At 42.0% G+C, this 14,092-nt stretch overlaps 1 protein-coding gene across 1 annotated transcript in view; it reads right to left on the bottom strand.

The window, feature by feature from the left end:
- Nucleotides 1-13,190, bottom strand: part of MOXD1 (monooxygenase, DBH-like 1) — a 153,715-nt gene extending 140,525 nt beyond the window's left edge. Inside the window, exon 1 of the mRNA XM_006834723.1 lies at nt 12,927-13,190. Within this exon, the coding sequence (XP_006834786.1) occupies nt 12,927-13,190 (264 nt within the window). The remainder of the gene's footprint in view (nt 1-12,926) is intronic.
- Nucleotides 13,191-14,092: the final 902 nt, after the last annotated feature.

The following is a 14,092-nucleotide window of genomic DNA, read 5'->3' as shown; positions in this document are numbered from 1 at the left end:
TTCAATTGTGTGGATCATGACAAGCTATGGACAACATTGCTTGCTGAAAATGAAGAGGGTTTAAAACATTTACTGATGAAGAGCAAAGAGCACAGTCTTCGGTACAGATTACATCTCAATGTCAAAAAAACAAAAATCCTCACCACATAACATTCTTATCAACAGAGAAAAGATTGAAGTTGTCTAGGACTTTATTCTTCTTGGATCAACTATCAACACTCACAGAAGCAGGAGTCAAGAGATCAAATGACGTATTGCATTAAGCAAATCTGCTGCACGAGACCTTTTTAAAGTGTTAAAGAGCAAAGATATCAGCTTGAGGACTAGGGTGCACCTGACCCAAGCCATGGTGTTTTCAATAACCTCATATGCATGTGAAGCTGGACAGTGAATAAGAAGACCGGAGAAGAATTGATGCTTTTGAGTTATGGTGTTGGAGGAGGATATTGAAAGTGCCATGGGCTGCCAAAAGAACCAATAGATCCGTTTTGGGAAAAGTGCAGCCAGAGTGCTCCTTGGAGGCCAACATGGCCAAACTTCATCTCTCATACTTTAGACATATTGTCAGGAGGGACCAGTCACTGGAGAAGGATATCATGTTTGGTAAGGTGGGGGGTCAGAAAAAAAGAGGAAGACCCCCAACGAGATGGATTGGTCAAGTGGCAGCATCGATTTACTCAAGCATGGCAACAATTGTGAGGTTGGCCCAGGATCAGACAGTGTTTTGTTCTGCTGTGCATAAGGTCACTATGAGTCGGTACCAACTCGATGGCACCTAACAACAACAACAATAATTAATTTGACCTCATTAGCCCATCTTCTCTAAGTATATCTTGAGAAACCCAGTGAAATATCTTACTAACATTCAGGTGTACTAGTTATTTAATATCTCAATCTGCAAGTCCAACAAACCAAATGCAAAAGGAAATGTAGTCTCCTTAGTATAATCTGTGTTTATGGAAACAATGCTGGCTTCTAGTGCACGCTGACTGCAAAATGCTTATAACCCACTTAATTAAAGTGTGTCCTCAAACCCTGCTATCAATCTCTTCAAACATTTGTTTAGCACACACTTTTTCCTTCAGTTGAAAATTTTGGACATTTGTCTTCATATAGTCCTTTGACAATTCTGACATTCTCTAAGTGACTGATTCATTATAATAGAACCTCGTATTTACCAAGTGCTTTCACTGTGACACCTACTCAGCTAAGATTTTCACATGCCTGTTCCCCTTAATCCTCATTAAAACCCCATAAGTTAAATATCATTATCCCCCTTCTTCCCAAAAAGGATCCATCACTTAGAGAGGTCACTTAGGAGTTTGCCAAGGGCTACACAACTAATAAGTAAGTAGCAGCACTGGAATTCACACCCAGTCTAGAAGATTTCCTGGTCTTAACTGCTCAACAGGTATTCATTAGGTATTTCTTGAGGGCCAGCCAACCACAAGAAATTGTTCCTAGTAGCTAGGGAGAAATTGGCAGCAATGGCACAGTCAACAACTGGTAAATATCCCATCCACACCCTAATAAAACACTCATTATCCTCCATTCCTGTTGCTCTTCTTACTCCTCAATTCTGAAGATACAGCTTCAGGGCATTTCACTGCACATTAATTAATTTTGAGAATGGTAGCCCGAAACCAAAAAATCAAAACAGTTGCCATGGATTTGATTGTGACTCATGGCAACACCGTGTGCTGCACAGAACTGAGTTCCATGGGGTTTTTCAGGCTGTGACCTTTCACAAGCATATCACCTGTTTTTCTGTTTTTTCTTCTGAGATACCTCTGGGTAAATTGAAAGTTCCAACTATTCAGATAGTCTTAACAGTTTGACACACCCAAGGACTTTGGAGGGATAAGTAAGGATATTTACTTACACACTGAAAAGAATTTTCCAAATACCAAGGAGAGTCCATTTTGTTACTGTTAATTCTAATAAAATATTTTAGAGCAGAACACTTGTCTTGGCTCAAATACAGGCTCAGAACTACCTGGGGTTTTCATTTATTCATATTATTTACTGACCTGGGGTCATGTATAACTGATAAATACTAGACTCTTTGTAGGTAGCTATTCCTGGTGTTTAAAATAAAGAAAAGGATACCAACTGACAATACACATTCAGGAATGGTGGCTGGCTATGAGGTGAGATGGAAGATCACTGTTGGATCATGTTTTAAAATAGACCACTATCCTCATTTTTTTAATTACAGATATTGTTACAACAAATAAATTTGAAAAATACAACCCCAACACATTTATTAAACTTATTTCAGAAGTATTTCCAAGCTAGAAAGACCCACCTTAATGTTCTATTTAACAAAATCGTTTTAAATGTCTAGGAATATGCTACTTGGAATGGCTTTGCATCAGCATGCCCTATCCTCAAATCTTCCACGCTTCTGCAGGATGATCACAAGGGAACGGCCTGGTCTTTATCAAGGAGCATAATAATACAAGTTCATAAGCTTGTCTCCACATTGGAACCACCTGGGACACCTGACAACATAGTAAAGCTTGTGTCCACCCCGACCCTACTCCTGAGATTATGATTTAGTGTTTCAATGATTCCCAAGTGTTTGGAATATGCAGATGAGTTTGGAATTACAAAGACAAGAACCTTTCCCAGATCTCAGTTCCCCGTGAGTTCTGCCAGCTCTTCACTATGCAGGATTTTCCACAGTGTGAATCCACAGTTACAGAAGGCGTCACTTCTGTGTGCTCCTATCTACCGTACGTTTCCTTGTGAGTGAGACTTCAGCTTTGCAGGAAAAGATGCAACAATTTCATTTTTTTTCTAAGAAATTGGGACTTGAAGTCTTAGTTTAAAAATGCATTTAACAGTGGAAGTCTTTCCTAGATATATGTTGTTTTGTTGAAACAAACAAAGTTGTTTTTGTCTGTGAACAATCAAGTCAATTTCAACTCATATTGATCCTAGAATATAGAGTAGAACTGTACTATAGGTTTTAGCTCTTACTGAAGGTAACAAAGAACACAAAGTATATGAAAAAAAAAAAAAAAAATGCTTTTCACACCTAGCATTAAGAACTTCTATAAAATCACCAATTTTCTACATCAAAGCTTAAGAGACTCTAATTGACTTACCAAACATCTGTGTAATAATGCCATAGAACTAGGAAGAAGAGCGCATGTGGTTTTAGACTCATCTGAAAAAACATTAATTATATTTCCTCCAGGTAGGCAATTTGGTATATTCAAGGTCTACTGAGTTCTTTGATGTCCGTGCCAGGTAATCATAGTATATAATATTTTGAATTACAAACACTATGGTCAACCTTGAAAAATTACCTGAAAAACCTGGAATGCTTGTTTTCCTTCACATTTGTATTATATGCATCCCAATCTGAAAAAGTGACGGGCTTTGGTAACGAGCCCGTGGTTACGAATCGGGCTGCTAACCTCCAGGTCAGCAGTTCGAAACTACCAGTTGTTCCGCAGGAGAAAGATGAAGCTTTCTGCTCCTGTAAAGATTTACAGCCTTGGAAACCCTGTGTAGGGTCACTATGAGTCGGTAACTGACTCCACAGTACTTAACAACAACAACAACAATCTGAAAAAGTGACCCCACGTGTTGCTATGAATTGGAGTTGATGCGACCACAACAGATTTGATTTGGGTTTGAAATCTGAAAAAGCCACAGAGTTGCTCCTTTTAACCTTATCATTCTATTTTAATTCTCTATCCAGGTTCTGATGTGGCACCATAGGACAATCACGTGATTCAAACCCACCAACCGCTCCTTGGAAACCCTACACCGGGTCACTAAGAATCGGAACCAACTGAGGACACTTAACCAAAACAACATCACATAGTATTTATCATTCACTGATATTTTTCTTCCTTATTTCGTTCTTTACAACTTTGCCAAGCTGTGAACTCCATGGTACTATTGATTTCCTCTTATTCAAACCATAAGAATGTATAACTATGATGCCTGAGGAGTTGTTTCCGAGGCATTCCATCCTGATAGAGGGTTTCCAAGGAATAACTGTTGGGCTTGAAGTCCACTGCTTATCCTACAGTTCCACACCAGGACTCTGGTATATAGCATTCTAATATATTATTCCATTAATACAACTAAAAAAATTACCCATCTAAAATTATTTTTGAAAAAAATCTGCTAAGATACTGGCCTTATAAACAATCATTTTGCTACCGTTGTTCTATTCTAAAATTTAACAACTTTAAAAAGACATTGGTTTGTAAGCAGCTTCTTTTGCTCTGTTTAAATTCTTTCACTTGATAGTTTAAAACAGTTACAATTAGCAGCATTGTGAGGCATTCAAAAGCAGTTAGTTTCTTTATATTATATATGGATCAAACATCTTCAAGAAACTCACGATATATAATTTATTCTTCCTTTTTGTCAGTAACTTTATAGGACTCTATTAGAAATGAACTAACAAACCACTCTTCAGTGTCAGTATCTTTGAAGTGCATTCTTGCCTATCCTTCCCAGCCTTCAGATATGTGTCAATGGTTGCCTTGAAGCCTTAAACTCAAATGCATTGTTCTTATGCTGTTAGGTCTACCCATTTCCTCAGACTGGCTTTAGAAGCTCATCTTCTAGGCCAGAGAGCCACACAGCTGAATAGCACCAGCATGTGTTGGAGCAATACTCTGGAGCACGTGTCCTAATTACAAATGCACCAAAGCATGAAGCTTAGAGCGATCCCTTTGTCATGTGGAAATTTGGGGCATAACCTGAAGACTTGTAAATATCTCTTTATCAAGTACCAGCTGAGTTGTGTCAGAGTTGCACACTCTCTTCGTCGGTTCCTTACAGCCTTTCAATGTGCTTTCCAAACATTTCTTTGTTGCCGTTGGCTGGGGTGCACTTAAAAGAAGTACATCATTAATAGCAAAGAATGCCCAGTGTTTTCTGTGATTTCAAATCAGTTCCAAGCACTTCCTCAAGGAGTAGCCCAGCAGCAATTACCGGGCTGCTGAAGACTTAACTCCTGATCACAGAAAGGCTTCAGCTTTTGGAACAGCCAGCAAGCAAGGCTGTAACAAATGATGACATGTTTCAGCCTCCATTCACTAGCTATTCATACCCCCAAAGGAAGGGTGAATCCATTTTCGTGCAAATTCAACAGGCCCATCTGACAATGCTGCTCTCTTCTCTAACCACACAAACTAGCCATTCATCAACCCAGATTACTTGCTTCAAATGGGGGTTCACAGTTGCTAAGTGGTTTGGTGGGGGCAGAGTTGTGCTCTAAGTCAAAAGGGACAAAGAAGAAGGAAAGGACACCAATCCATCGGGAAAGTAAAAGTTGAGCTGATTCATTGAGACAATATAGTGAGGTTTTTTAAAAAGCCAATGCAAAAAACGGCAAGATTGCCTCCCACCCCATTCCTAGCACCTCTGTGAAAGATAGTGTAGCAGCACTATTGAGGTAACATTTCAATGAATGTAAGCCACTTCCCACCAAATTAACCTACAAACTGCTCTGAGTCAAGAACTTTACTTGACAGCAACACTTCTCTCTTCAGTTCCCTATTTTGATCCTTCTTGGTTATGCACCCCTTGAGGACCTATTTCCAGACAGTGTCAGAAGGATTATAAAATGTGATTGGTAGTAGTACCATTCAGTTGTTCCCATCTCATAGTGACCCTATGTAAAACAGAACAAAACACTGCCCGGTCCTGTGGCCTCCACTTAATCATTGCTGTTTGAGCACGTTGTTGCAGCCTCTGCATCAATTCATCTCATTGATGGTCTTCCTCTTTTTCAGTGACCGTCTACTTACCAAGTATGATGTCCATCTCTAGGGGCTGGTCCCTTCTGATAATAAACTTCATGGGAGGAAGTCTTGCCCTCCTCACTTCTAAAGAGCACCGACTAGACTTCTTCCAACTCAGATTTGTTCATTCTTCAGGCAATCAATATTCTTTGCATGCATAAAGTAAAGGCATCAAGTCTTTGATCTTCCTTATTCATGGTCCAACTTTTTCATGCATATGGGACAAGTGAAAATACCAGAGCTTGGGTCAGGTCCACCGTAGTCCTCAGAGTGGCTGGTATCTTTGCTTTTGAACACTTTAGAAAGTTTGGTTTTGATTTTGTTTTGTTTTTGTTTTTGCAGTAAATGTAATATGTAATATCTGGTTTTATTTCTTGACTCACACTTCAATGGGTGTTCACAGTAGGTCCAAGTAATATGAAATCCTTGACAACTTCAATATTCTGTCCATTTATCCTGATTCCACTTATTGATCCAGTTGTGAGGATTTGTGTTTTCTGTATGCTGAGGCACAATCCATTCTTAAGACTGTAGTCCACATTCTTCATCAGTAAGTGATCCAAGTCCTCTTCGTTTTCAACAAGTAAGGTTGTGTCAACTGCATTTTGCACTTAGTAAATCTTCCTTCAACGCACATGTCCTGTTCTTTTTCAAACAGTCCAGCTTCTTGAACTAGTTAATGAATATACAGATTGAAAAGAATGTTTCTAGTGTTGCATCTGTTTGTTGACTTATATCCAGAATCACTGCCCTTGGAAACAATCATAAAGAAATGAAACGATGTATTGTATTGGGTATACCAGCTGCAAAATACTTCTTTAAATTGTTAAAAAGCTAAGATGTCACTTTGAGTACCAAAGTGCACCTTCCCAAGTCATGGTATTTTCAATTGCCTCCTTTGCATGTGAAACTGGATCATGAATAAGGAAGACTAAGGAAGAATTGCTGCATCTAATTATGGAGTTGGCAAAGAATACTGAATATACCATAGACCGTCAGGAGAACAAACAAATGTGTGTTGGAAGAAGTACATCCAGAATGTTGCTTACAAGTAGGAACAGCAACACTTCTCACATACTTTGAACATGTTGTCAGGAGGGACCAGTCCTTGAAGAAGACATCATGCTTGGTGAAGTAGAGGACCAGGAAAAAAGATGACGATCCTCAATGAGATGGACTGACACAGTGGTGGCAACAATGAGCTCAAATGTAGCAAAGTCTTTGAGGTTGGCATAGGACCAGTCAGTGTTTCACTCTGTTGTACACAGAGTTGCTATGAGTAACAACTGACTCTTTTGGCACCTAACACAAACACAATGCCTAGGGAAAGGAGTTGGGGGCCTTCTCAGGAGAAAGATGTGGCAGTCTTTTTCCATAAAGATACGACTTTAGTAGCTTTATGGGGCAGTTCTAATGACTAGACTGCTACCCACAAGGTTGTCAATTCAAAACCACCAGCTGCTCCTTGAGACACTGTACAGGGTCTCTATGAGTAGGAACCGACTCTGCAGCACGTAATGACAGAAACAACTCTGTCCTCCAGAGTAGCTAAAAACTGAAATCCACAGCAGTGTGTTCTGTTTTGTGTGTGTGTGTTTAACCCTTGAGAAGGATCTCAATGTAATGGTTAAGTGCTCAGCACTTTATCAGAAGTTGTTATTTCAAATCCCCAGACCACTCCATAGGCGGAACGATCTGGTGATCTACTCCTGTAATGATTACAGCCTATGAAACCATATGGGGCCATTTTAGTCTGTCAGACTGCGTCACTATAATCTGAAATTGACTCAGTGTCACACAACTGAAAGAGGGAAGGGTGATTCTGTGGTGGCATTCTCACCTTCCATTTAGGAAACCCAGGTTCCATTTCCAGACAGTTCGTCCCTGAGCATCCATTACCCATATTTGTGGATGTATGGATGTTGCTACCATGGTGAACAGGTTTCAACAAAGCTTACACAGACTAAGATAGTGCGGAAGGAAGGTCTGGCAGTCTATTTCCAACATTAAGTCAATTAAAACCTGGTGATGTAATCTCATTGTGCACGGGGTCACCGTGAGTTGAAACTGACTCAACTGCAACTAAAAACACCACCTGTTGAAAGGAATTCCTGATTGGTACAAATGATTAACACACTTAGCTGGAACCTCTCAGAAGAAAAACCTGGCAATCTGCTTCAGAAAAATCAGACACACAAGGGGTTGTCATGAGTCAGAGCAGACTCGATAGCATCTGGCTTAACAATTAAAAACTGGGACCGCCCAGTAATGGAACATTTTTCTGGTGGGGGAGGAGAGACAGACAGAATACAGAATATTTTGGGGAAAGTATCAAGGGTTCACTAATTTCTTGTTAAGGAGAGGTGTGTGCATATAGCAAAAGCAGATAAAAGAAAGTGAACAAATAAACACTGCCCCCACCCACCCACCCCTGCACCATTTCAGAAGTGTCAAGAGCATGTACACAAAAGCACAGGTACTCTAAAGTGGTGGAGACTATGGCAAGTCAGTGAGGACAAAAGTGGTAGACTGTATTTTCCAAAGATGCCTTACTAATATGCATATGTCATCCTAAGGGATCCTTTTACATTGTGATGCTTAAATGGAGTCGACATTCTCTATTGACTCTGGTAAACTTGTGACCACTGCAGAAAAGATGTTGTAGGACTCCAACGCTAAGCTTTAAAACACCATAAAGTTAGCCATCTGGGCCTTTTGAGACATTCATTCTTGCGACCCAATCTAGTGAGGAAGCAAAGCAATCACATGGTGAGACCACACTCCCTCCACAACACTAGTGAAGGTCCCAGACAACAGCCAGCATCAACCACCAGAAGTGTGACTGGGTGAACCATCAGATGTTCACTCAAATTGGCATTAATGGTAACTGAGAAAGAGCTATCCCCACCAATCCTGCTCAAACTGCAGATTTGTGAACAATCATTGTGTTAAGGATTCCTGCATGGCTCTACAGGATAAGCACAATGTTGGTGGTTCAAACTCACCAGATGCTCCTCGGAAGCACTATACAGGTTCACTATGAATCAGAAACAACTCGACTGCACTTAACAACAACATTGTATTATGTCACTACATTTCAGGGTAGCTTGTTATACAATGATGTTGTTGTTGTAAGGTGCCATCAAGTTGATACTGACTCATAGCGACCCTGTCCACAACAGAACAAAACACTGCCCAGTCCTGAGCTAAACTCACAGTTGTTGCCACACTTGAGCCCACTGATGCTGCCACTTTGCCAATCCATCTCATGGGGGGTCTTCCTCTTTTGCTCTGACCCTCCACCTTAGCAAACACACTATCCCTCTCCAGTGACTGGTCCCTCCTGACAATATGTCCGAGAAGTTGGGTTATTCACTGTTGCATTATATCCTGCCTGCTTAACTCATGCCAAAATCCATCAGTCCATTTCAGCTCACTAATGTCTAGGATATCGATGTTTATGCATTCCATTCCATTTTTGACAATTTCCAATTTTCCTAGATTCATACTTCGTACATTCCATGTTCCAATTATTAATGGATGTTTACAGCTGTTTCATTTTGAGTTGTTACCCATCAGCAAATGAAAGTCCTGAAGGCTTTACCCCCCGGGCTTTACTCCATTCACCACGTCATCTTGGTCAACTCCATTTTGAGGAAGCCGCTCTTTCCCAGTCACATTCTGAGTGTCTTTAAACCTGAGGGGCTCATTTTCTGGCACTATATGTGACAGTGTTTCTCTGCTATTCATAAGGTTTTCAACGACTAAATATTCAGAAGTAGTTCATCACTCTTTCTTCCTAGTCTATCTTTGTCTGGAAGCTCATCTGAAACCTGTCCACCATGGGTGACCCTGCTGGTATTTAAAATACCGGTGTTATAGCTTCCAGAATCACAGCAACTCACAAGCCACCATAGTACCACAAACTTACAGACAAGTACTGGTATACAATGATAGGTAACCTAGAATGCATAGTTCCAGAATGTACCAGCATTCACACTGTATCCTAACAATGGCTTATTTCATTGTCACCTGAAAACAAAAAAACAGCACTGTCTCTCTAATTCTTCTCAAGCTTCATAATTTGGGTTGATTTTTTATTAACCTTGGCTTTCTTTCCTTGGCCCTTTATTTTCCATTATAAACGTAAAAGAAAAGAATACATTCTGACCTTTTAACAAAACCAACCCTCCCACAGAATATTTTCAATAGCCCATGAGATCCATCCCAACTGAAATTGTGTGTGTACTACAACACAGTGTTGTCAATATTCAGTAATCCAAAGACTGTATAAATTTCAGGTTTTCTCCAAAGCAATGAGATCTGGCACTCCAGGCTTTCTGTTCCCATAGGGCAGTAATGGGCTCACTCGCCTCTTCCTTCCTCAATCCCCTCTATTCTCTGTTGCATTATATCCTGCCTGCTCAACCTGTGCCCAAATCCATCACTCTTTTATACTCCCTGTCTCTCTCAGTTGGGATTTGTTCCTTTGTGTTATCCAGGAGTTAGAAACCTATTGAAGTGTATAAAGTAATCAGAAAAACAATCATAAAAGTGAGAAGTATCTAAAAGTCAAATTTAAAATAAAAAAGAATGAGACAAAATGTGATAAAAAAAAAAAAAAGCAGAAGGTACAGCAATTAGGATGTCAATTTAGGTTATTACTGTACAGCCTGATGCCAGTCTCCAACCCCATACAATGATGCTCCAAGAATCAAGACTTTTTGCTTCATCATTCCATGTAAAGTTAGTTCTCACTGGGAGTAAAATGACATGAAATCCAAAGTCTACCAAGAAAATCACATTACTGTGTTTCAAAAACCTATCTACCACTTGTTGTAGCTGCTGAGGATACCCTTAGAATACCAGTGTATGACGAATCTGAGAGTTTCTAGGGAACTAGAAATTTAGTCTCAAGTGTTGAAAAATGAAATCACTGAGCCTGGATGGCCCAGCGCTGACTGGTGCATTTCTTTTTATTTATATTCTTTCATCTTATTAAAGAGATTTTAAATAAGTTATCTTTTTACTTAAGTGAATAAAATAATTTTATTAGACTTTATGGGTCATAAATGAGAATACTAAGAAAATGAAATAGTAAAGGCTGTCAGCTAACTAAGAAAATGATTATCATTTTGCTATGGAAATAAGGATTTGATTTCCATAGGAATAAAAATGGAAGGGAAAATCGTATTTCTTGCACATTAAATATATTGAGAAAGTGTCCATTTTGAATCAAGGTTTATCTCATGGTGATATTTATTCATTAAATATGTTAAGAAAAGTTCTTGCTTCAATACTAAAGAGCATTTAACTAATTCTTAGGCAATCCTTATCAAGTACTACAGCAGTGTGGAGTCCTGGTGTGGCACTGTGGATTAATGCGCTGGACTGCAAGGTCTGTTTGAACCACTGCTCCTTGAAAACCCTACACAGGCAGGGTCGCTATGAATCAGAACCAACTTGACGTTACTTACAACAAGAACAACACCAGCAGTGTGAAAATACTCTGTAACAAAGGCTATGTTTCTGGTGGACCTGTTATGGCATGCCGGAACAAGCTTCTACTTTTCGTCTTTCATTTGCTATCAAATTGGGTGGGCTTTCCTGAAATACTACTATTAAAGTGGGGGCAGAGAAAGGGTAAATCAAGTTAACTTTTAAAGTGTATCCTGTTTTATGATGTTACCTAGTGAGCTTTCTCATGCCTCTTATACAAAGTATGTAAGGACTTGTTTTGCTTCCCATCCCCCCGCCCTCCCAAAAAAAGTTTGATTCAATGAGATATTTAACAAAGTCTTGTATACTTCATATGGCAGGAGGGTAAGTTATCCAGTTAGAAAGGTCTATGCTTTGTTCAGATCCTTTGTTCACAAATTCTACAACTGAGTTTCTGCATCAGGAAAAAATTTTTCCTCCAACGACTTGGTCAGTTCAGTGGGGGTATAATCCTCCTAAAACCTGCCTTTATAGAAATTGTAGAATATTTACTTTAGGAGGAAAGGGTTCCTTTAAAAAAAAAAAATAGGTAATGGGGCTATTTGGAACTTTCTATTGCTGTCATTTTCTCTTTTTCTAGCATGCTAGAGCTCAGTGACAGAATCGGGGTTCAAACCTGGGACGTGTCAAAGTCAGATATTTGTGGAAGCTGAATTTACAAGTCAGGAAGAAATTACAGAGAACTGCACTCTGAACTCCACCAGGTGCATTGCTTCTAATACTATCCAAGCCTTAAGAAAATGGTAGGACAACTAGGAGTTTTCATTTGGACCAAGAAACTCAGCACTATGCATTCTTTAGGGATGAATCTCTATAGGCAACAAAAAGTGTATATTCACCACGATGTTTGTCACAGTGTAAGACAGTTCAAATGCTGGTCAAGATGTTCAGAAGGCCTAACCACCTAATCATTCCGGTTAAGATTTCGCCAACTCCTTTAAAGCAAATCCTCAGCTGTCTACTTACTTAGTTGCTTGGTAAGTAAGTGAGACGCTCTGCAACAGGTTTTAGAGTACTATGCCTGAGACTATAGGTTTTGGAGACATCTAAATGCATCTTGCTATGGGGCTCCAGGGATATCAAAGTTCCAAAACAGTGATTTCACCTCGCTGATGAATTAGCTGACAGATGCAGAGTTGGGGGCTCCAAACCGCTTTGATTTGGTAAGTTTTCAGATCTCCAACCCTAGACGACCGACGGCTAGATACCCAAGTGTTAAAGTTCTCCCCAATTCTGAGTGCTGTCCCCCCAAAGTCGGGGTGCCTCTCCCTGAAAGAAGATGTGGGTCAGGTGTGTACCTGAAGGCGTTCTGTAAAGGGGAACACGGAGAGCAGTGTTCAGAAAGTGAAAACTGCCTGGAGTCAACCGCACTCAGCTTCCCCTAGGAGAGCCCAATGATAGCAGGCACGTCTAGCTTGTGGGGAAGCAGGAGCTGACCCTTAGGATGAAAAAAAAGGGAAGCAGAAGTTAACTGCGAAGGTGAGAAAGATGAGTGAGGGGCTAGGGATATGCCTGCAGGGCACGAAGATTTCCAGCTTCTGCGGGGAGTGGGTGTCCCAACTCTTGTGTCCCCGCTCCAGGCGCCTTCCCTGAATCGGGGCGGCAATGGGCTCGGTGGGGCGGGCTCCGGGAGGGAGACACGCTTACCTGGAGGTAGGGCTGCCCGTGAGCCACTCCGCCCACGACGATGTCGGCCGAGGCCATGGCCCCGGTGGGCGAGAAGCCGAAGCCCACGTAGCCCGCGGTGCGCACCTCGAGGCGGAAGGCCAACCGGCCGCCCCGCTGACCCCAGCTCAGCCAGTAATTGCCCTCCGAGTCGAGGAGGCTGCGGTGCGGGTAGTGCCAGCCCGAGCCCCCCGCGGCGGCCCCGGGGAGCAGCGCCCACAGCAGGAGCAGCGGCCAGCGGCACATGGTGGGACTCAGCGGAATGCGGGAGCGAGCGCAGGCCCTCGGGGCGGCGGCGGCAGGAGGCTGGGACCGCCCCTTGGTCCGCGCGCCCGCCGGGAGGGACCCGCCCGCTCTCCCCGCCCTGACCGCCCGGCGCGCCCGTCCAGTCCCGTCGGTCCAACCAGGTCTACGCTCGGGCCGCCCGACTCCCCCTGCGACCCACTTGCCACCCCCAGCCCGACCTTGGGGCCCCAGGTCTGCGCTCCTGGAAAGGGAAACCATTTGGCTTCCAGTGATGGGGAAGGAAAACGGTATTGAAACTGAGCGGAGGAAAGGAGGCTGCAGCCGAGGTGGGGGGCCCAGGGCCCCAGGGAAGATTCTTGGTACGGGACGAGCGGGGGCTGGAAGACTTAGTAGGCAGTGGGGGAGGTACACGGCGGAGGGGGGCGATGAGAAAAGGATGCGAGGTCAGAGCGAGTTTAGCAGAGAAGAGGAGGGGCTGAGCCCGCAAACGGGATCATCCTGGGGTGCAGTGGAGGGAGAGTCAGAAAATGTCCCCACCGGTGGAATTGATTAACACCCCTGTGTCCTTTGCTGTCGCTTTTCGGAACCGTTGAACCGGGTAATACTGCGTGGTTCACCACCCGCGGCGAAATCGTCTTCTCCTTTCACGCTATGAGTTCCAGATTTATTCTTCCTCAGGATAATTCAGCCCCCTGTTGCCTGTTTTGGAATCTTTTGTTCTTTGTAGGGTTTTTTGTTTTGTTTTTGAAGGGACAAGTTCTGCCAATCTACTTTGCCATCAGCAGAGTATCTCAGGGTCAAAGCATTATTTGGAAATTAAAATTTAATATGAAATCCTGTTATTTCAAACACTGGCCATGGTGGTGTGTACCAAACGTTTTTGCCGTTACTGTCACTATATC

Source organism: Chrysochloris asiatica, unplaced genomic scaffold (assembly GCF_000296735.1).
Source record: "Chrysochloris asiatica unplaced genomic scaffold, ChrAsi1.0 scaffold00013, whole genome shotgun sequence".
NCBI classification, from domain to species: Eukaryota; Metazoa; Chordata; class Mammalia; order Afrosoricida; family Chrysochloridae; genus Chrysochloris; species Chrysochloris asiatica.
Note: the sequence above shows the minus strand (reverse complement) of the source record. Positions and strands in the feature narration are given on the sequence as shown.